This window comes from Rhipicephalus microplus, chromosome 3 (assembly GCF_043290135.1).
Source record: "Rhipicephalus microplus isolate Deutch F79 chromosome 3, USDA_Rmic, whole genome shotgun sequence".
NCBI classification, from domain to species: domain Eukaryota; kingdom Metazoa; phylum Arthropoda; class Arachnida; order Ixodida; family Ixodidae; genus Rhipicephalus; species Rhipicephalus microplus.
Genome location: NC_134702.1, coordinates 236,555,582 through 236,578,575, shown reverse-complemented (window position 1 = coordinate 236,578,575; position 22,994 = coordinate 236,555,582). Strand labels below are relative to the sequence as shown.

Genomic DNA, 22,994 nt, shown 5'->3' with positions numbered 1-22,994 from the left:
CACATAGCCCCATGACGCTTTCGACAAGTTTTGGTGACCTGGCACGACAGTTCATTTTCTCCAGTAGTTTTCTCCAATAAACTTTTGGGTAGTGTGCACTGTATCCACGTGTCGTCCTTTTGTACTTCAAATTTTTTAGCGCAACTAAGTGGAGATGACATATTATTGCTTGTGGTTCGAGCTATGCTACCCATGTATTACACAGAATGCAGCCATGTACAAAACCTTCATTGAGACAAGAAACTTGAAACTTTCTCAATTGCACAGCACTATTACACAATTCAAATTGTTCAAGTAACATCATACAATAAAAAGTACACACTGAGTGGTTGAATTACGCACAAGGAACAGGATACTGAAATCGTGTGGAATTCTGAAAAACGAAGGCTAATATTCCCCAATTTTTTCACACAGTGTCAAGCCCTAATGCATCAAACGAGTTTATTTGTCGGCTTGCGTAAAATTATGTACAGTGCTCACGGATTTACACGTAACATCACAATATTTTGTGTAACTATGTATACGGGTATGTGCAATTCCTCAAGATAACTACGCGATGTTGCGACACCTGTAACAATAATGTTAGGTCTGATGTACGCATTTGAGTTGAAATCGCACTTGTATCCCACGAACTGTAGATGGTGGAAACAGAATTATGGGCTATTCCTAAGTCTTTCTGTTTTGATCCGTGAGTACTGCACCATGCCTTGAAGAACCATGCTAGCAAGAAAATGTTTACTGCGTGTGCTTATCAAAACACGCGTAGATATAAAATCAAGCGGGAAGTAGGCGAAGAAAGTCAAATCAAAACGCGGGCTCATAAATTCGTGACACCCTTGAAGATGGAAGTATTACACAATTTTTCAGTCGTAATTGCGCAAGTTGTAATTTATCCTTGATAATTCTCCAAGCGTTAAAACGAGAAACATACAAAATAAATATATTTACATCAATACTTTTACAAAAATTACAATAGCACGAAGCCAATATTTCGCTCCTGTAGAGTCTCCGTATAAATAGAGCCCTGTCTGGAAGAAATACAAAAAGAAAGTGTTGTCGTATCGCGTAAACACAGTCTAATCACGTAACCACGATAACTCTGAAGTTATTTACTCGGGAAGCATGCTATGCGCTATGTTTTCTGACTCTTCATAATATTTGCGAACAACATGCGAAGGTAATGAAAATGGTGAATTTACCTCAACATTTAATCGAGACTTGTCTTTCACGGGGCCTGTTATTACAACAAACCTATTCACACCTTAAGGCCACTACGTTAATTCGTACTGCTTTCGGGAGAATTTATGAAGGAAAACTTGCCCGCAAGCATGGGTGTTCATTTGTTTTTTCGCACGAAAGGTTGACGATCGCCAATAGAGCATCCTACACACGCACACGCACACAAAAAACATCCACGGCTGTCTACAATTGCACCGCGTAAGCGAAGTAGATTCCTGAGAGCGGTGTAATTATCTTGGGCAATTTACAGCAGTAGGTGAACACGAAATAAAAGCAAGGGGAATGAAAAGCGACAAACGCAATCCGCGCTGCACCCATGACTTCGGCAAGCGAAGACGCAACAATCGCGCGGATGGATACACTGAAGGCTTGACAATGTAACCAACACTACCCTTTAGATCAATTATTTACGAGCTTTTCGCTGAAATTAAATTATCCTAAGCTTATTGGTGAACGAAGTTTTATATTTTTTCACAAATAGTGACGCAATAATATACCACACGACTGAGTTTTTGCGCAAACTATTTTCTTCATCCTTACTTTCAATGGGCCGCGGCGCTTTCTTGTGTGCTGTGTCGACCGACTGCTGTATGCAGAAAACGTTCCCTGAATTTTTCCCCCCTCTGACTGGCGCCCTTTTACATTCTTAACCTTGCGAACCCCTTGCAATAGTGTAAAACGGCTGAAGTGCAGTCGGGCAAGGTTTTTTGGGAGAATGGAGCTCAACTTTTCCCCGTGGGCCCATAAAGCTGCAGGTGTATGACCTTTAAGACAGTTATTCGGTGAAGCTGCAATCACTGCTTCGTGTAGGCCGACTACCAAGATGCGTTCCAGCCAGATTTTCGACTTATGTCTCAAGCATTTATAATATTTTTATTATTATTATTATTATTATTATTATTATTATTATTATCATTCAATCTTTTATTTAGCGTTTCAATGAACAACCATAGGTATTTCGTGCTGACGCACGCAAAAATAAAACAATATTAAGAAACAATTCATTACAGGCCGTCTACAAAAAAGCAAAACAAAAAGAGCAAAAATGGGCAGACAAAAAGACATCAATGCACAATGGGAACAATTAAATAGAAGAGAAGATATTCATTGAATGGAACTGAATGTAGAATACTGTGGAATAATGAATGTGGAATAATGTGGAACAATGTGGAATATACACAACGGTGCGGAAAGCTTCCTGAAAGACGGAAAAGAGAAGAATCTTAACATGTGCAAATCTACGTTAGGATAGAAAAAGCTTACTGATAAAAAAAAAACTGTGGACTATGAAAAACATAACGAATCAAGAAAGTTGATGGTATTGAGACTCGGTATTCTGTAAGAGATGTTAGAAGAAGCTGGAAGATACATACTGTCACCAATCTTGTCTTACTCAAGGAAACCTCCCGCAGAACTGCTCGTCAAGCTAGGAAAAACAAAAGCGGCCCAGTCCCAACTTCTTCGTCCTCTTCCACACGAAAACCACGCGAATTCATGCGGCATTAGTCCCCCCTTTTAAAAAGCATCGACTCGATGCTTCTAAATAAAAGAAGAAGAAAAAAAAACCCATAATTAGAACACGCGTTGACGCAGAGAATCACAAAGTGAGTGCCAGGGAAAACAAAGAGGGCGCACAAGCACTTGGACCATGCGCGAACACAACAGCACCAGTGGGAGAGTCAAGAAGAAAAAAAAAACACCACATGAGATCACTGTCACGTTTGCGAAGTAACTCGCAAGCACAGAGACTATTGTGTGTAGTACGGCTTGAGTCGTACGACATGCACAGTTTCGGGCCGATGTTGTCGACGTGACGACACTGTGCCGTCCGGAAGTACTTCGTATGTAAGGTCACTCACACGTCGGATAACCTTGTATGGTCCGAAATAACGGCTCAGAAGCTTTTCAGACAAGCCTGGTCGTCGGACAGGAGTCCACACCCACACTCGTTCACCCGGGTGGTATGCGACGTTTCGACGGCGAAGGTTGTAACGTCGTGCATCTGCGTCTTGTTGGTGACCGATGTTCACGCGAGCCAGTTGACGAGCCTCTTCGGCGTACTGCGTGTATTGCTCGGCTTCTGGAGAAAGAGCATCGCTATTATCGTACGGCAGCATAGCGTCAAGCATCGTTTGTACGTTGCGTCCATAAACAAGGTGGAAAGGTGAAAATCGGGTTGTTTCCTGCATTGCCGTATTGTATGCGAACGTGACGTATGGGAGGATATCGTCCCAGGTTTTGTGCTGCACGTCCACGTACATTGACAGCATGTCCGCTATGGTCTTGTTGAGCCTTTCCGTCAGTCCATTACTTTGTGGGTGGTAAGCCGTTGTTTTTCGGTGACTCGTGCAGCTCAGTCTGAAAATGTCCTCTAGCATTTGTGCCGTAAATGATGTTCCTCTATCCGTAATCACACATGACGGCGCGCCGTGCCGGAGGACGATGTGCTGCACGAAGAACTTCGCCACTTCAGACGCCGTGCCGCGGGGTAATGCCTTTGTCTCAGCATACCGGGTCAAGTAATCGGTTGCCACTATAATCCATTTGTTACCAGTGGCCGACAAAGGGAAGGGTCCTAGAAGGTCCATTCCCACGAGGTCGAAAGGTGTCCGTGGTGGTGTAATAGGGTGGAGAAGGCCCGCAGGTTTCACGGGTGGCGTCTTGCGACGCTGGCACTCGCGGCAGCCTTGCACGTAGCGGTGTACACTGGTCGAAAGTCGTGGCCAATAGTACTGCTGGCGCACTCTGGCGAGAGTCCGCGAGTAGCCCAAGTGTCCCGACGTGGGCTCGTCGTGGCACGCGAGTAGGATGTCATCCCGCATGTCGGCTGGTACAACGAGGAGGAAGGCTTTGTTGCTACCTCGAGCATTTTTCTTGTAAAGAATGCCCCTCCTTAGACAAAAGGATGACAATTCGCGAGCGATGCGCCGAGGAGTGTGAGAATTTCGGCCTTCTAAGGAATCAATAATAGGGCGCAATTCCTGATCGGCTCTCTGTCTAGACATAAAGTCAGAATCACTGAGGGCTCCGAGAAAACCATCAGCATATTCCGAGTCCATATCAGGATGTCCCACGGGTGCTCGAGAAAGTGCGTCGGCATCTTCGTGCTTGCGCCCAGACCTATACACAATCATGATGTCGAACTCTTGTAAGCGTAAACTCCACCGAGCGAGACGACCAGACGGATCACGGAGATTGGCCAGCCAACACAGCGAATGGTGATCGGTCACCACCTTGAAGGAACGGCCGTAGAGGTAAGGTCGAAACTTTGCCGTTGCCCACACGACTGCGAGGCATTCCTTCTCTGAAGTGGAGTAGTTGGCCTCGGCTCGAGAGAGAGTACGACTGGCGTAAGCTATGACATGTTCTACGCCGTTGTGCCGTTGTACAAGGACAGCGCCAAGTCCGACGTTGCTTGCATCCGTGTGAACTTCGGTATCAGCGTCCTCATCAAAATGCGCAAGAACAGGTGCCTCTTGCATTCGCTGCCGTAACTCTGTGAAAGCTGCTTCTTGCTCTGTAGTCCAGGCAAACGGTACATCATCTCGGGTGAGTCGTGTGAGCGGTTCGGCTATCGTCGAGAAGTTGGTAATGAATCGGCGATAATAAGCACACAAGCCGAGAAAACGCCGCACCGCTTTTTTGTCTGACGGCACAGGAAAGGTGGCGACTGCTGCAGTTTTTTCTGGGTCAGGCCGCACTCCATCCGCACTCACAACATGTCCCAAAAATTTCAGCTCATCGTAGCCGAAATGGCACTTCTGGGGTTTTAGCGTGAGTTCGGCCGAACGAATAGCTTCCAGAACCATTCTTAGACGCTTCAGATGTTCTTCGAAACTCTCGGCAAAGATGACCACATCATCAAGGTATACAAGGCAGCTTTGCCACTTCAAGCCAGCGAGAACGGTATCCATCATTCGCTGGAATGTTGCGGGAGCCGAACAGAGGCCGAAAGGAAGAACTCTGAATTCATAAAGCCCATCGGGAGTTACAAACGCTGTCTTCTCTCTGTCTCGCTCATCGACCTCTATCTGCCAATAGCCGCTCTTCAAATCTATCGATGAAAAATACTTCGCGTGTCGTAGCCTGTCGAGAGAATCATCAACCCGTGGGAGCGGGTAGACGTCTTTTTTTGTGACGCTATTGAGTTTCCTGTAGTCAACACAGAATCGCAGCGTTCCGTCTTTCTTCTTTACTAGAACGACTGGCGAGGACCACGGGCTGCTCGACGGTTGTATCACCCCGTCGTCAAGCATCTCCTTTACCTGCGTCTGTATAGTCTCGCGTTCTTTAGCCGAAACACGGTAAGGTTGCTGGCGGATTGGGCGAACATCATCGTCGGTAATAATTCGGTGCTTTATGAGGGGTGTTTGACCGACTCTAGATGAAGAGGCGAAGCAAGATTTAGATTCCTTCAGCAGGGTATGCAGTGCGGCCTTCTTCTCGTCCGAAAGCTTCGAACTGACGTCGATGTGGTCCAGAAACTTATCTCCATCAACCATTTCCTCGGATGCGAAGCACTCGGTGACATCCGCTACACGGTCTCCGAAGGCCACGGTGGTGCCGCGGAAAAGATGTCGGTGCTCGAAGTTAAAATTTGTGACGAGTATCTGCGACCGTCCGTCACGCACACGCAGAATGCTTCGCACTGCACACACACCTTGAAGCAGTAAAAGGGATACGTTGCTCTCGGCGACCACGTCACCGTCTTGGAGGTCTTCACAGGTGACTTCTACGAAAGCAGTCGCTCGGGGAGGCAACGTCACGCTTTCGTCGGCAACACGCAGCGCAGGTCTACGACAGCTATCAGCGCCTCGATCGGTTGCAAGTTGCGTCGAGAAAGTCACCATTCGCTCGCGGAGATTTATGATCGCGCCATTCTCTCGAAGGAAGTCCATTCCAAGGATGAGCTGACGAGAACAGTCGCGTAGTACGAGGCAGGTTACCACAAACGTTGACTCGCGTATTTCCACTCTTGCGGTACAGCGACCCAATGGAGTAATAACGTGGCCTCCAGCAGTGCGAATACGCGTCCCATTCCAAGGTGTCATCACTTTCTTAAGACTGGTTGCCAATTTTCCGCTCATAATAGAATAATCTGCACCTGTGTCCACCAATGCGCTAACCTGAAGACCGTCTATCAGCACGGGAATGTCGAGTGAGACTCGGCCACTGGGTTCAGACGCACAATCCGGCATTTCTCTCGCACTGCACTCAGACGTCAATTCAATGTCTGCAGCGTTTTGTGGAAGCGTCGATAGGAGGTCTTCCGCACTTTTAGTCCCAGCGACCTCGCCCCCGAAGGTCGCTGCCTTCAGTTTTCCCGACGAGGGCTTGGGGAACGTCCCCGTGCCATCGTACTGAGACGTGGTCCAATAGCTGCGGGTCGTCGTGGAGATGGAGACCGCGATTGACGCCGTGAGAAAGGCAGGCGTTGCTGCGCGAGGTAGTCCTCAATTTCTCTTGGCCTCTGACCAACTAGGGGACGAGGCGAATGAATAGAGAAACCGCGCAGTCCAAGTTGTCGGTATGGACATTCCCGGTAGATGTGACCGGCTTCACCGCAATGGAAGCAGAGGGGTCTTCTATCCGACGTACGCCAAATATCGGACTTCCGCGGAGGGGCACGGCGACCGTCGATGTCCAAACCAGCATGCGCAGATTGAATTGAAACTGGCGGCATCGTCTGGATTGGGACTGCAGGGCTTGAGACCGGCATGGAAGTGCGCAGAGCTTCGGCATATGTGCGGTTCCCAACATCAGTGGACGCAGGAGGTGGTTCTAGATTTGTAACCGTTGGTTGAGGGCGACGGCTGTGAAGCACCTGCTGGACCTCGTCCCGAATAATATTGGTGATGCTGCTTACCTCCGGCTGTCTCGCCCCGTGTAGTTTCGCGATTTCCTCGCGGACGACGGAGCGGACGATTTCGCGAATCCACTCAATGCTGTTGCTCCCGAAGCTGGCGGAAAATTCAGTAGGTGATGCAGAATTCACTTGCCGGTTGAGTAGGGCTGACCGCTGATGAAGTACCCTCTCCATCGTAGTGGCTTCGGTCAGAAATTCTGCTACACTCTTCGGAGGACTCCGCACTAGACCAGCAAAAAGCTGCTCCTTCACGCCTCGCATCAGATAGCGTAGCTTTTTTTCTTCTGGCATTGCCGGATCCGCTCGCCTGAAAAGCTGCGTCATGTCCTCCACGTACATGGTGACGGTCTCATTAGGCATCTGGATGCGTGAATGCAATGCACGTTCAGCACGATCGCGGCGGTCGGGGCTCCGGTAGGTCTCCAAGAGGCGATGCTGGAACTCGCGCCAGGATGTCAAGACATCACTTCTGTTCATGAACCACGTTCGGGCGCCGTCTTTCAAACACGCGTAGACGTTGCGGAGTTTGGCGGCTTCGTCCCAGTAGTTGATCGCTGCGACGTGTTCGAACTCGCTCAGCCAGTCGTCCACATCCTCAAACAGCTCTCCGTGAAAGGGACTAGGCATCAGCGGGTTCTGGACAGTGCAATAAATTGGTGCCGACGACGTAGGAGTTTCCATGACGCCTTGAGGCGAAGTCATAGTCGCTCTATGGATAAGCTGTGCCGGTGTCTCTGGTGGTAGGCCTCGTTGGCGGCGGCTTGTTCTGTGAACTGGCGTGTCCACGGGCACAGGGCTTGTGTTCCGGCTCCTGGGCGGGCTCTTGTGCATGGGGTGCGTCGTCAGTTGTCGTACCCAGCACCTCCACCAATCTTGTCACCAATCTTGTCTTACTCAAGGAAACCTCCCGCAGAACTGCTCGTCAAGCTAGGAAAAACAAAAGCGGCCCAGTCCCAACTTCTTCGTCCTCTTCCACACGAAAACCACGCGAATTCATGCGGCAATACTATGGTCGACTCTATCTGGATAACTTACGCGGAATAGAAACATTATTACAACCGAGAAGGGCAGAATATCTTACCCTGAGCTAGCTTGTACAGAAATAACAGCTCAGCGTGATTTTGTCAGCCGTTATGGCAAAGACAATATTCTAGCAGTGTTGAAAAGAGTCTAGCAAAATGATGGGTGTATATATTTATGATTATTTTCAGGACTTGCTCAGTGGCGTTACTGCTGGACTTAGCGAGACCATTCCAGATCATTTAAGCATATATACTCAAGTTGAGCAAGAGATATCACGGTGTACAATATGTAGAAGGCTCTAGGAGAACTGGATTCTCGATAGATATTCTGCCAACAGAGAGAGAACAAAGGCCTCGGATGCCAGTACATTTAATGCAAGTAGGAAAAAATTAAGATGCTTTCGAAAAGAACACCAAGATTACTGAGCTCATAAACCTTACATACCGACACAGTATTGACAGGGTATGGAATTGACACGTCGGACGTTTTGCGAGAAACAACAACAATATTAGTAATATGATTGATAATAATAATAATAATAATAACAGTACTACACTCATGTCATTCTCACATGGCTGAAAATATTTGGCCGCATTGAAGCGAATGCTAATGTCTGGGTATCTTTCACCCTCTATACGTGAGTGTGTAATTGCGCATTTTGGTGGGTAGGTACTGGCCTACATAATTTATCACAAGTAACATCACCACACTGTTTGTGTTGAAAGAATATGTTTGGAAGCAGTTTTAGTTATTACGCGGCTGCACCGCGGAGGGCTGTTTACATATTGTAGAGTATGGCTTAGGCATCATGTCAGCTCTAGTTCACAAAACTGTCATAATAATTGTATTCACAAGATAATGTTTAAGCTAATGCTGATGAGGCTTCTGGGCATTAGCGACCTCAACACACCCAAACAATCATGACTGAAAGTTTTTGTAGAAGCGCACTGAAGACAGACGGACAGAAGAGACTGACAAGGACAGCGCTTGCTCTCACAACTGAAGGTTTATTAAACAGAAAAAAAGTATTTAAAGCGGATACATGGTCTATCGCGCATGTGCATCAAAACAGGGTGCAACAGAAACCATTCTTGTCAGGATTACAAAAACTGTACATATTATGTATCATATATTTTACAGGCACTAGGTGTCGAGATACGCGTACTCTTTATCATGCAGTGCAATCGTAGCTTGGCTAACACAGTCATGTCCCTTCTTTCTGATGTGGTAAGACTCAACTAGCTTACGTGTTAGCTAATCCTTGAGTCGAAATAATATTTCTGTTGCTTTAAACACAGGATAACATCCGCAGTTTCTACAGTGATTTGCAAGATGACTGTTGCGCGATGCCTTAACAGATGCGTGATATTCTCTAAGGCGGTCGTTCACGCATCTTCCTGACTGGCCTATGTAGACTTTTCCACAAGAAAAGGGCGTCATGTTTACTACTCTCTTCGCGCACTTCACGAACATGTTTCTGTGTTTTATGAGGCAAGCTTTCAAACCTATGGGCTTATTAACGCGTGAACACAAGCTTGCTAGCTTGGTTTTTGCCGAAAACTTCACGTCTACGCTGTATCTACTTCCAACGTGCTTAAATTGTGTGCCAACTTGTGCACGTATGGAATGACAGCCATTTTCCTTTGCTGGTCTGTCTCCAAAATATATCTTTGTTTTTCGCCCTTTATTTTTCTGGTTAGGACCATGCACACTGATAAAATTACTTGTTTTGGGTAACCCGCCTTCTGGAATTTTTCCACCTGACTCCTGAAACCATCATTGATTAGATGCCCATACGATTTCTGCAAAGCTGACATAAAACAAGACTTCACTATCCCCCTCTTTACCAACTTAGAGTGCCCAGACGTGTAATCTAGCACTGGCTTGGCACTTCTTGGTTGATAACACCAGCAAAAGCGTTCCCCACCAAGTTCCAATTTTAAATCCAAGAACTGCAACGCGTTATTTTTAGGCTGCTCGGTCATGAACTCAAGGCCCATGCTACTTCCCTTAAACACCTTTGAAACGTTCACTACCTCTCGGGAAGGATCAATGCCTTCTGTGTATATCAGGAAATCATCCGCATAACTGAATACATGTTTAACAATTCCAGAAAAGTGCTGCTCGATTTCCCTGTCAAATTTACTCAAAAATATTTCACTAAGAATAGGCGCTACTGATGAGCCTATACATATTCCAGATCGCTGAATGAAAGGCCTACCTTCCCATGAAACAATAGTAGACTTTAAATAAAACGACAGCAGCTCCAGGAATGACTCTACGTTGACACGGGTTTTTTGCAAAATTTCATTTTGTCATTTTGAATAGTGATGCAGTCTTATACGGACACCATAATTTTCTCGTGAGGTATGGAGTAGAACAAATTTTGAATGTCAATGCTGAAGGCATAGCTATGACATTCTGAAATAAAAAGACTGCCATTTGCATTGAAATATTTAGACGATAAGAATCATCCACAGTAAGGCCTTCCAAGTTTATCTGCAAATAACTAGACACAACTTTTTGTGTGTCTTGATTGAAAAGAACACCTCCAACTCAACTTTTTTTGCCCTTTTCACCTGAGATGCCAGATTAAGTAAATTCATATCTTTTAGGAGAGACAGCGCTGTTTTTACGACATTCTTGCTGTCTTCCCAGGCTGGTACAAAATTCCTTTTCACCGCTGCAGCACTCTTTTCACAAAACGTCCTTCTATCCAGAATTCCAAAAAAGCGTTCTTTGTCTGCCACAGCCAAGCGCAACTCATTCTGAACCAGAAATTGACATACGGGTTTGAGTTTATCTCGAGTCTTAAGAACGTCTCTAGTTGAAGCAATAACGTCAACGCAGTCAGCAACACACCTTGCTTTCTCGTCGTCGGGCGCTTGCCTGGATACGGTCTTGGTGGTGGCAAGCTTCTCTGCGCGGTTCATCCCTGGTTCGATGCAATGCTTTGGCCCAAAGGCCAGAAGCTGCGTGTAGGCTTGAGGAACCTCAGTGTTGCTCAAGCCTAAAAGCACGTTGGAAGTAGATACAGCGTAGACGTGAAGTTTTCGGCAAAAACCAAGCTAGCAGGTTGTATCCACGCGTTAATAAGCCCATAGGTTCGAAAGCTTGCTCCATAAAACACGGAAACATGTTCGTGAAGTGCGCAAAGGGAGTATGACGCCCTTTTCTTGTGGAAAAGTCTACATAGGCCAGTCAGGAAGATGCGTGAACGACCACCTTAGAGAACATCGCGCATCTGTTAAGGCATCACGCCACAGTCATCTTGCAAATCATTGTAGAAACTGCGGATGTTATCCTGTGTTTAAAGAAAGAGAAATAATGTTTCGACACAAGGATCAGCTAACACGTGAGCTAGTTGAGCCTTACCACATCTGAAAAAGGGGATATGACTGTGTTAGCCAAGCTACGATTGCACTGCATGATAAAGAGTACGCGTATCTCGACACCTAGTACCTGTAAAATATAACATATGATGCATAATATGTACAGTTTTCGTAATCCTGACAAGAATTATTTCTGTTGCACCCTGTTTTCATGCACATGCGCGATATACCATGTATCCGCTTTAAATAGTTTTTTTCTGTTTAATAAACCTTCAGTTGGGAGAGCAAGCGCTGTCTTTGTCAGCCTCTTCTGTCCGTCTGTCTTCAGTGCGCTTCAACAAAAATTTTCAATCATGAACGTTATTCAACTAGACCAACTTGCCACCTTGCTACACCCAAACAAAATAGAAGTTTTGTGAATTCAGGAGCCTACGTTAAAGGTTGCTTAAATCTTCAGCATTTCAATACATGTTTTATTAAATGTGCAGCATGTGTGAGTAAGTTGCACCCTTCTTAACGTGTACCCGTTAAGTCTGCATGACGTGAGATTTATTTGACGCTTGCGAACATTACATAAAATAAGTTGTTTACTATGCACTCATAAAATTCTAAATAAATTCCCTATATGCACAGCAAAGAACATTATACGTAGCCAAAGTAAACGCAAGATGCATTTTTGAAATAAATTAGAACAACTTCCATCTCGGATTTCAGTATAATAATGAGTGCGAGCTGCATTACCATGGGTTCTTTTTTTTTTTTGCTTTCGAAGATACTCTTTCAAACATCGCATTGCGCATGCTATTGTGGTAAATGGCTACTGAAAGCAATCGTATATGGAGGTAAACAAGAATAACTGAAATTTTGGTAAAGGAAGGGAGCATATAGTCTTCAAAACCTTCGAATAATCAGCAAGTTTATCAACCGATGTGCAAGCTGAAAATTCATTTAAAGAACCATTTCTTGATACCACTCCAAACTATGCATTAATGTGAACAATATAAGTTGCATGCATGTCGTTTTTACATAATGCTATATAAGATTGCTTGATCATATTTGCGAGGTTCGCGACCTTCAATACGTTTGGTGATGACACGATTCTTTTCTTGTAAAACATGTCTGCTCTCGTATACATTATTTACGTCGTAATAATTGCAACTTCTTGTTGCAAACCTATATTCTATGGAAAACTTGTACAAGTTGAATTACACGAATGCATGCATAGTTTCAACTATCAAATACAAAAAGTTGACCTAAAATTTTGTTTGTTTTATTGCCCTGCAAAAACAATGAATGTACTTAATATTCCTGTTGTCGTAGAAAATAAGCAGGTCACCTTTGTGTACGGATTGTTATATATGACAATCCGCATGAAGGCTTGCTATCGTAGTGCTTTATATATACGCGATTCATCTCGAATAAGAGAGCACGTCTATATATAAGGATCTACTTGATATGTTATATATGGTGTGGCCATGCCTTAGAAGGCTGGATTTGTCTCCTTATGTGGGACAACTGCGCCATATAGTGCTGTATATATCCCCGTATATGAACTCACCCCGCCAGATATACATCCATCTATAGTAAACGGAAGTCCTATATGGTTACATATAGGCTTACATGTGGTCATTAATGTATATATAAGTGCCACATATAGCATTTCCGTAAGGAAAGGAAAATCGGTAGTTGCACTTTCATTATTATTTATGCAAAAGTGACACTCGCTGTCAGTTTTCTTCACATTGTCAGCTGATGTAAGCGCCGCTGCAGCCTCTCATACGTTTCCCACACTGAATGAGGCTTCCGCCATTGCTTTTAAAGTCATCTCACCATTAATCGCCTAGCACAACGTAACTTATCAACGTTTCCTGGCTTAAACACTTTGTGTCCAGATACTGCTCATTAGCACCATAAGAATGTTCATGCTGCAGAATTTTTACCTTTTCACTGCTTTGGCATTTTCCCGAATTATGTATAAGTCAAGGATACTTAGTATTCGCCAGCTCTATCTTAATCTCCTATGCCTCTTCTGTGATTGCAGATTTAAACAGTGTTAATACGCTTGATATTCTCGCAACTATGCGTTAGTAGGCCCGCACGCTGCGGGAAATGAAGTCAGCTAATGCTTCTGCGAGGGGATGACACTCCACCGGCGCTCCGGCTTCCCATAATGCTTTCCAGCCTCCGTAGGTGGCACGTGCGAATTTCTGGAAAGGTTCATTTTGTAGCATCTTTAAGAATGACACGCACATTACCATAAAATTTGATATTTTTGAAACGGAAACTCGTGGTGGTAAAATTGAGGTGCATAAAACGAGTACCGTAATTGATCTCTTGACTTTGTTCCTACAAGTGATATTGTTCCCTGCAAATGTTCCAACGTCGCATTCAATAGAATCATACTCCACTATATGACCACGAAACATAACTCGCAGGGCAGGTCAAAAGCTTCTTGATCGTTTGTTTCAGTTTTTTTGTATGTGTATTTCGCTTGTTCAGCCATGCTCTCACCTATTGATACTCACAATTTTCTCGCCTTCTAGTGAAGCGTAGCAGATCCTAGCTCCAGCGCACAGTCTACTCGTCTCCTGAAAAAACGCAAGTTTTTCACGAACTGGAAAGTCCGTAGGCACAAACAGTAAAATCCCACATGTTGCTCACATTACACAACCCTTGTGACTTGTGAAACCACAGTGGTAAGTACTGCAACACCGGAACCAGTTAACACGAACACGTCGAAAGCCGAAATATAGGCCTCCGTGTAAGCGTGCTCTATGTAAGAAATTGTAGTTAGGCATTAATAACTTCATAATATATGTGCTTTTACGTCCCGAAACCACCATATTGTTATGTAAGACGCCGTAGTGGAACGTCATCTTGTGTTCTTGAAAGAGACACTAAATTCAACTATAAAGTCGACGTTTATTGTTGAAATGGCGATCCGGAAACCTCGTAGTGTTACTTTTGGGCCAAGAAAGGGCCTATTTTGAAATCAAATTAAGTTTCAGTGCTTCGCGTTGGGTAAGCGCACTTCAAATTACCCGCCTCTAGAAGCGCACCAACTGAACCATCTCATGTCACTGTTGCCGTGCACAACGTTGCCCGGCTTTACTGCGCTAGTAGCAGCCGACCGAGAGCAGCGGGAGCCCTAGCATTAGCAATGACTATTGATCTTTTGGCCATTTCGCTGCTGTTCTTAACGATTCTTTATCAAAATCTTCTCCATGGATAGCCGTACTGATTAACCTAGTGCGAATTTACACAATTATTCAGCTATGTCATCCGTGAATATTGAAACTCTTGGAGTTGTACTCTCCATTGAATCACTTAAGAATGATTCATCTCCTGGTTATGATTTATGATGGTATTAACACAAAATTTTTAAAAAGTACTAGCGCTTACAGTTCCAATATACTTACTAAAATTTTACAACAGTAAATATATACTTCTACTATTCCTAGTCAATTCAAAATCGGGAAAATCCTTCTACTTCATAAGTTTGGTAACGAACACTCTTCGAAATATTATCGTTCCATTTCTTTAACGAATGTTTGTTGTAAGATGCTCGAGCATATATTATGTACAAACATAATCAATTTTTTAGAATCATATTCATTTTTCCCGTCAGCACAACATGGCTTCTGCAAAAAATATTCATGTGAAACACAGCTAACATCATTTACTCATCACTTACATCAGATCATTCATACATCATCACATGTTGACTTATTTTTCTTGATTCTTCAAAAGCTTTTGACAAGGTTTGCCATAGACTGCTACTTTACAAACTAAGCCAACTAAATCTTGACAGTAACCTACTAATGTTGATTGAATGCTTTCTCACTAACAGTTCACAATTCATTACTGCAAACGGTCATAATTCTTCTTTTCGCGAAGTTCATTCTCGCGTACTGCAAGGGTCCGTCTTAAAGTACCTGTTCTTCCTCACTCATAATTATGGCCTGTCATCACTTGTATCATCTAACATTCATCTATTTGCTGACGACTGTGTTATTTTTCGAGAAAAAAACTAGAGATAATGACATTCATATATTGTAGTCTTACCTTAACGCTACATCTTATCGGTGTGAAAGAATAGGTAATGAACCTAAACATTAAAAAGTGTAAAATCATCCGTGTATCAAGAACTTGCACGTCACCTTTTTACCATCTTAATAACATTCCTTTGGATTTTGTTAACTGTTGTATCTTGGAGTTCACATAACAACTAACCCCGACTGGCCACCTCATATCGAATACGTTATTACCTATGCTAACCGCATACTTGGCTAATTACGACGTTACTTTTTTAATGCTCCACATAGTTTGAAACTGTAGCTTTATAAAAAACTAATGCGCTCTAAATTAGAATATGCTACCACTGTGTGGGACCCCGCCTATATTAATCTAGTAACTTCCCTTGAGCTTGTTGAGAATAACTCCGGTCGTTTTATATTGTCCAATTATAACACAACGGCAAACAATTCAACCCATGAAAACTTCTCTTGCACTCCCTTCTTTAGCACCTCGCAGAAAAGACTCTCGTTTAACTCTATTTCACAAAATATACCATCATCCCATCTTCCATCACTGACTACTACTTCCCCCACAGCACATATCCCGCCGCATTGACCATCATCCCAAAATAGGCATCCCTTCATGTAACACTAAAACTTTCTTCAATTCATTTTTTCCTTGCACATCAAAAGAGTGAAACAGACTTCCCGGTGACATTGTTGCTATTAGCGATGACAACATGTTCCGTGTTTCATAAGCTAACATTGTGCAATAGGTTCTTTTTGTTGCAATATCTAACATTGTATAATTAGGTTCAGTGTTTTATAACCTAACATATATTATTATATAGTATATTAGCAGACATTGTTATATTAAGAGATATATTTGTATGATATAACCATATTCACTGCTTTTTGTTCATTTAAATCTTTTATTGTAAATAACCCACCCCCTTCTGCATCATCATTTGGCCCTGAGGCTAAAATAAATAAACAAATAAAGTTCCCGCTGTTGGCTTCAAGATTGCAGACGCTTTTGTCTCAACTGCCACCGCTAGATGGCACTACCTGTCTCGTGAAACCACGCGAAAATTGAATTTTTGAACCACACACGCCATTCCCCATAGTAACCTCTGGTGGTTCTTTTTTCCATGAATCAAACACAAACAAACAGCATTTCATTGCATCTCTTAATGCACGCAACCTTTTTTTTATTTAGTGTACTTAGATCGATTACAAGTGAGGAATTGTAGGCGGTCCATCTGATGTCATCGAGATCATTTTAAAATGTCCTACTGCGGCGCTTGTGTTCTTGTGCATTTACTTTACTTTCTCAGTAAATAGGACATTGTTGTTGATAATATTGTCGTTTTATATGTTGTCATATATTGAGTTTTCACTCTGATGTAAATTGTTATTTGACTTAGGTGTTCCTTTAACGTACATTCCCATTGCATAGTACACGGGCCCCTACCTTTTCGCCTCCGTCAAAATGCAACAGCCACGAAGGGAATGAAACCCGTGACCTTCGGGAGGCTGAGAAAGCATTATTAAGCGGTTCTTGCTTTTGACAACCGAATTCATCAAACCTCCTCCCACCTCTTGCTTCATGTTTTTTCTTCTCATTATCTTCTCTTTTTTTGTCTTTTCATGCTTCTTTTCTTAATTTTTTACTTGTGCGCTTTCGCTTTTCACACGGACACGCCACCTAGCTTTTTCTTCCTCTTTTATTTTCCTTCTTTCCGCACTTTCCCGTTTCTGAAGTTGTTGTCCACGGCTCCTCGGTTTTCGTCGGAAGAAAGGATGCAAAACAGGTACACGGCGTCCTAAGGTAGGCCTACGTATCTTTTACCAAGCTATGCCTGTAAAGTGAACTCCTCTGGTAGGCTCATTCTAATCCCCGTACTTCCGGTTCAATCACGCCCATTTCTGTTTCTGTTTCTAATTTGCATCTGCTTGTCGCTCACGGTGCTGTGGGTCGACACCTGAGTGGAGCGTTCTGTGTCATCTTCTCCAGCAGAGTACAGGCTTGTCGCACCCCCTCGCAGGAGATAAGTGAGCAGATGTTCATTTGCTTGGGTCGACGGGCGCAGAAGCATGTTATAAAATGTAATTTGCTTCAATGTTACAGAGTGAAGTCATTGAGAAATATAATATATAAGCCTTTTCGCGGTCGAGCAAGAAAGGGTCTTACCAACTGCTAGATGGCGCACCCATGCTCGATTCTACTCTTTTGTCAAGAAATATAATAGCCGCCCTCAGGTTAATAATGAAAACCAAAGCTTGGCATTAACTTTCTGCAAAAAATATTGATTTATGCAATTTTTCATATCCGCTCTACACTATGTCTCACTGAAGACGTTTAAAGCTCTATAACAAACATTAGTAAATTCTGGCTAAAAAGTGTAGCTTTTCTGCATTTGTTTTGCACAAAGGGTGCGCATTCATGGGGTTTAGATGTACTGTACACGTATTTCCTTTATGGAAGCGTGGGTGTGTAGCCTAGTAGTAAAGACACTCGCTTTCGAAGCATGAGCGTACAAGTCCAAATCCCACTGTCAGAAACAAAGTTTTGTTATCTTATTTATGCTGAAAATACTTTCGAGTTGGACCAGCCACCCATGGCTCTAAAAGCGTTGCAGTAGCTCGGGCGCAGAGCCCTACAGAAGTGTCCACTCTTTATGTATGTTTCTCTAAGGTGAAGTTGTGAAAGCTAGCCGCAAAAGGCTCGCTAAGAATAAAAAAAAAACTTTCCAGTTGTGCCGTTGCAAGAGCAAGTGCCACAGCTGCGCGACACGTGTGCTGACCGTATCCAAGCCATCGCCACACTGACGCCGTAGCAACCGCCACAGTTTTAAAGCCGATAGTTTCTCTTGAAATACTATGAAGCAGAAATTTTGGTTTTTCTGCCTTTTTGTTGGTTTTTGTGTCGCACTACTGAAGCACCCAGCGAAAGTTTAAGCAATTTGTCTATGGCCAGCCATCTTGACCTGCTTGGTGCGTTCTTACTTGGGAAAGCCGTCAACGAAAGAGAAACTATCACGCACATTTCAGGTGAACATCAATACGTAAGTATTAGGTAGTGTATTTCTTTATTTCTAAAATGCATAGATACGTAATTCAAAAGACTACAATGCTTATTACGCTGCGCTGACAGTGAAATACTATTAACAAAAAAAGAGGAGTTTCCTACGCTCCCCTAAAACGACACGCTGCGGCCACCTACCAGGGGCTCCGCATTCTAGAAAAATTTTTCGTTTCTTGACATTGCTGCCAGATGGCGTCCATATCACACGCAGCGCCTGCTAACGAATCCTCACGCGCAGATCATCAAATAAACGTTTTATTCTCTATCTCCACACACAAGGCTATCATATATCGACGACCTTTGCCAGCGAAGCAGGCAGACACTCAGGTAATACGCTACTTCCACCATGCCGTAGGGCCTTTGCCCTTCCCTAGTGGCAAAGCCGTGAAACGACTCCTGATCTTGGAGGCGGTCACGAGTGGTTTGTCAGCACTACGCTGTTTTAAGGAAATTCATTTCCCAAACACTAGAAATCAGTGCTGAACGCCCCTGTGCACGCCCCTACTGTGATGTGCCAGAACGAGGAGCTAGGTTCCAGCTATGTTATCCTTGAACTTTTTCGGCACAATTTCATGAAGGCAGAGCGGCATAAGGACACTTTTAATACCGCGGAAAAGAATTCTTCTGCCAAGATGTACGCAAAGAACTCATTATGACAGAAGCTTGTTATATTGTAGAGAATCGTTGGCATTTACGAAAATTTTTCTGGCACAAAAATTAATGGTGAAAGGAAACAAGCAATCACCGATTGAGAAAGGTAAGAAAGCCGACCTTTCTGAACCCAAAACAAGTCCGTAAAACTCGATTCTGCTGTGTGTTTTTTCTCATTGCCGAGAGTACGTTTGCTTCAACATAAAATTTTAGCATGCCGTATGAACCGCGAAACTATTTACATATTTAGCTAGGTACGGGCACTAAACGTTCCATTGTCAAACGCCCCATGTAAGTGTTGTACACGTATAACAAGTTTGGTTAGTGGAAACAAAATGTCGCAGTGGTCGCGGCAGCGGTGTCATGTGATTTTACCCGTTGTATCACACGAAGTACTTGCGATATAGTGGCTTGAGCATCGCTTCGTTAGCATACTCGATAGGCAAAATAAAATGTGAAATGTGCAACTTGGAAACAAGTGTCACTATGAAACTCGGTAACAGCGCGTATATTTCGGCAACCTTCTTGGAGGAGGCGCATCGTTAACGAACAGCGCAGTGCCGCGGGTAGCACGTGGACCGAGGCGACCGCGGTGATCCCATTGTGTGGCGCCTGAACTGATGGGCATAGGTTCATAAAAGAGGCGCTGGGTAGACAGTTGCAGCTTCGAGAAAGGCAAGGGCACTTTTGAAAAGTTGACTTTTTTATTGCTTTAGGAGCACAATCAGGACGCCTTAGGGAAGAAGTGCGAGCGAATTACACATATCTCACGAAATCATGAGGAAATGGGAATGCAAGGAGCGGGCAACGAGAGTATGATCTAGGCTGTAGTCGTTAAAGGTAACAGATTGGATTTCGAAGGCAAGTGAATTGACGCAGTGGCTGGTGGAATGCTAGGTGGGATATGCCATGAAATATATGTGCACTATATGCGTGAATAACGAGGGCACCGCAAGCATAAACAGTAATACATTAATTTTGAGATGTACTGGAGAGGCGCTTGTCGCGTATCGTTTCTGCTAATGCTTCAAATAATTCTGCTTAAGAGTAAATAGCTATGCATTTAGCGGCTACTATGAAAGGCTGGGCCAACACGCCCGCCATTGCAGTGTCGCAAGTGTCGCTTTCGCAGTAGCTGTCACTAGCAAGAGCGGAACCATCTAGAAATTTAGGGCTCCCGTGTTTGAACAGGAGGCCATATTCATTCGCCAGTACTGCGCTTGAAATTAGGCATGATTTTTTGCCTTGAAAAAATAGAGCTGTACAAACAGCGTACGCTCTAACGAGAAATGAGGCGACTGGCTTTTTTGCAAAGGAGGGGGAACCGTACGGTAGTGGAGCAGATTGGAAAGCAAGTTGCAGGGTAGAATGATCAATTCTTCGAAGCTTTCAAAGCTCTTCTTATGAGGTGCGGGTTGGAAAAAACCTTGGTGGTCCAACATGCTCTTACCTCGGTTTTGTTTTGTTTGCTTTTTTTGCCAATTTGTTGGGACGTTTTAAAGCTGTACTTGTGTTCATGCTTAAGGTGCATGAGCTTTATTGATTGACGAAAAATGGCTAGGTTTGGTCAATTGTTCATTCACATTCTTCCGGGAAGAGATGAGAGAGCTGGGAAGCTGGGGCCCGGAAATGGCGGGAAGCGCGGCAGGGCAGCACGATGAAACCCTGGTGACAGGTGTTAACAAATAATAAGCGACTGGGAAATGTATAAGTGGACATTTGAAAAGAAGTCATTGTGGTACAGGGAAACTATTATTCAATAATAATTGATTCATCATAATAGTTTTCAGTTGAGTCTTTTCTTTCTATTGCAAGCCGACGGCTTCTCGCAATGAGCTCTCATTTACCGTATCATTTGTGGACTTATTCTATCTGTAGCTGCGACATTTATAACTTTGTCATTCCATATAGACTTCTGTCATCCTTGGCCAAGTTTGCTATCTCTTGTTATTCCGGAGAGCCAACTTACGGAGGGTAATATTGTTACGGGGAATAAAGTTTGTACTGGTGAGCAAATGCGTACTAGCGAATATACTGGCGAGATAATGCGTACGAGGCTGCTGCAGTCTGAGCACGTTCCCGTTCAGCACTTCGTCGTCGTCATCCTCAGGCATCTACTTAACCCGTGACATTACCTGCCGGCGGCAGAAGCACCGTCCCGGTGCGATCAATTCTCGAGGCGTGAGAAGTATGCTTTAAGCCGTGAGACGTGCACTATATCGGTCGAGACTGAAGCTGGTACTGACGTGGTATGGAGTGGAGCTATCTCATAGGTCACGCTGGTGACCTTGCGTACGACGCGGTAGGGGCCAACGTAACGGGACATCAGTTTTTCGCTGATACCAACACGACGTGTTGGTAACCACAGCAAGACGAGTGACCCCGGAGAGTACTGTACGTCGCGGTGCCGGCGATCGTAAGCACTCTTTTGGTTAAGCTGCGAGGCACATAAACGATCCCGGGCGACTTGGCGGGCGATGTCAGCTCGTGCCAGGGCATCACGAGCATAAGCAGTCGATAAGGGGGCGTCAGATTGGAGCATGGTGTCCATGGGCAAAGGCGGGTCATAACCGAACAGTAGGTAAAAGGGGGGAAATCCAGCTGTATCATGACGTGAACTGTTGTATGCGAAGGTGACGAAAGGTAAGTGGTTGTCCCAATCTTTGTGATCCTTGGAGACGTACATCGCTAACATATTCGTCAAGGTACGGTTGAGGCGTTCCGTGAGGCCGTTGGTTTGCGGATGGTACGCTGTAGTGAACTTGTGGTGGGTAGAGCAGGATCGCAGGAGCTCGTCGACTACTTTAGATAGAAAACAGCTGCCGCGGTCGGTGATCAACTGACGAGGGGCACCATGACGCAGAATGATGTCATGAAGAAGTAAATCGGCTACATCAGTAGCGCAGCTGGTGGGGAGGGCGCGTGTAACGGCATACCGCGTTGCGTAGTCGGTAGCAATAGCAATCCACTTATTACCGGTGGCCGACACGGGAAAGGGTCCTAGAAGATCTAGGCCGACTCGGAAAAGTGGCTCATCTGGTACTTCAATGGGCTGGAGGGTACCAGCAGGTCTCAGAGCAGGTGTCTTGCGGCGCTGGCAGAGGTCGCATGCCGCAACGTACTGTCGCACAAAACGGTAGAGGCCAGGCCGAAAGAATCGGCGGCGAATGCGGTCATACGTGCGTGACACCCCTCGGTGTCCAGCGGAGGGGGCATCATGCAGTTGGGCCAAAACGTCTGAGCGAAGATGCACAGGAACAACGAGTAAGAGCTCAGCACCATCAGGGCGGGTGTTGTAGTGGTGCAAGATGTCGTTGTGAAGAAGGAACAGTTGTAAGGAGTGCTCAGGGTGGGGAGAGTGCAGACCATTGATAATAGCACGCAAAGAGGGGTCGCGGCATTGTTCAGCAGCTATGTCGGTGAAGTCGGTAATTGAAAGAATGAGGGCCTCTTGCTCATCTTCCCTCGTGTCAGGGGGATCGACTGGGTAACGGGACCAGCAGTCGGCATCCTTGTGAAGTTGTCCGGATTTATAGGATATGGAAAAAGTGTACTCTTGTAAGCGCAGCGCCCAGCGACCAAGGCGTCCCGTAGGGTCCTTGAGTGAGGAGAGCCAGCAAAGCGCATGGTGGTCGGTAATAACTGAGAATGGTCGGCCATACAAGTACGGTCGGAATTTCGCAATGGCCCAGACGAGAGCTAAGCACTCGCGTTCTGTGATGGAATAATTTTGTTCTGAGCGCGACAACAGTCGGCTTGCATACGCGACGACGCGGTGC

At 44.7% G+C, this 22,994-nt stretch overlaps 1 protein-coding gene across 2 annotated transcripts in view; it reads right to left on the bottom strand.

The window, feature by feature from the left end:
* Positions 1-22,994, bottom strand: part of LOC142803526 (uncharacterized) — a 135,154-nt gene that overhangs the window by 78,135 nt on the left and 34,025 nt on the right. For both annotated transcript variants that reach the window (XM_075888654.1, XM_075888655.1), the window contains exon 3: positions 13,986-14,048. In XM_075888654.1, coding sequence (XP_075744769.1) covers positions 13,986-14,048 — 63 coding nt within the window. The remainder of the gene's footprint in view (positions 1-13,985; positions 14,049-22,994) is intronic.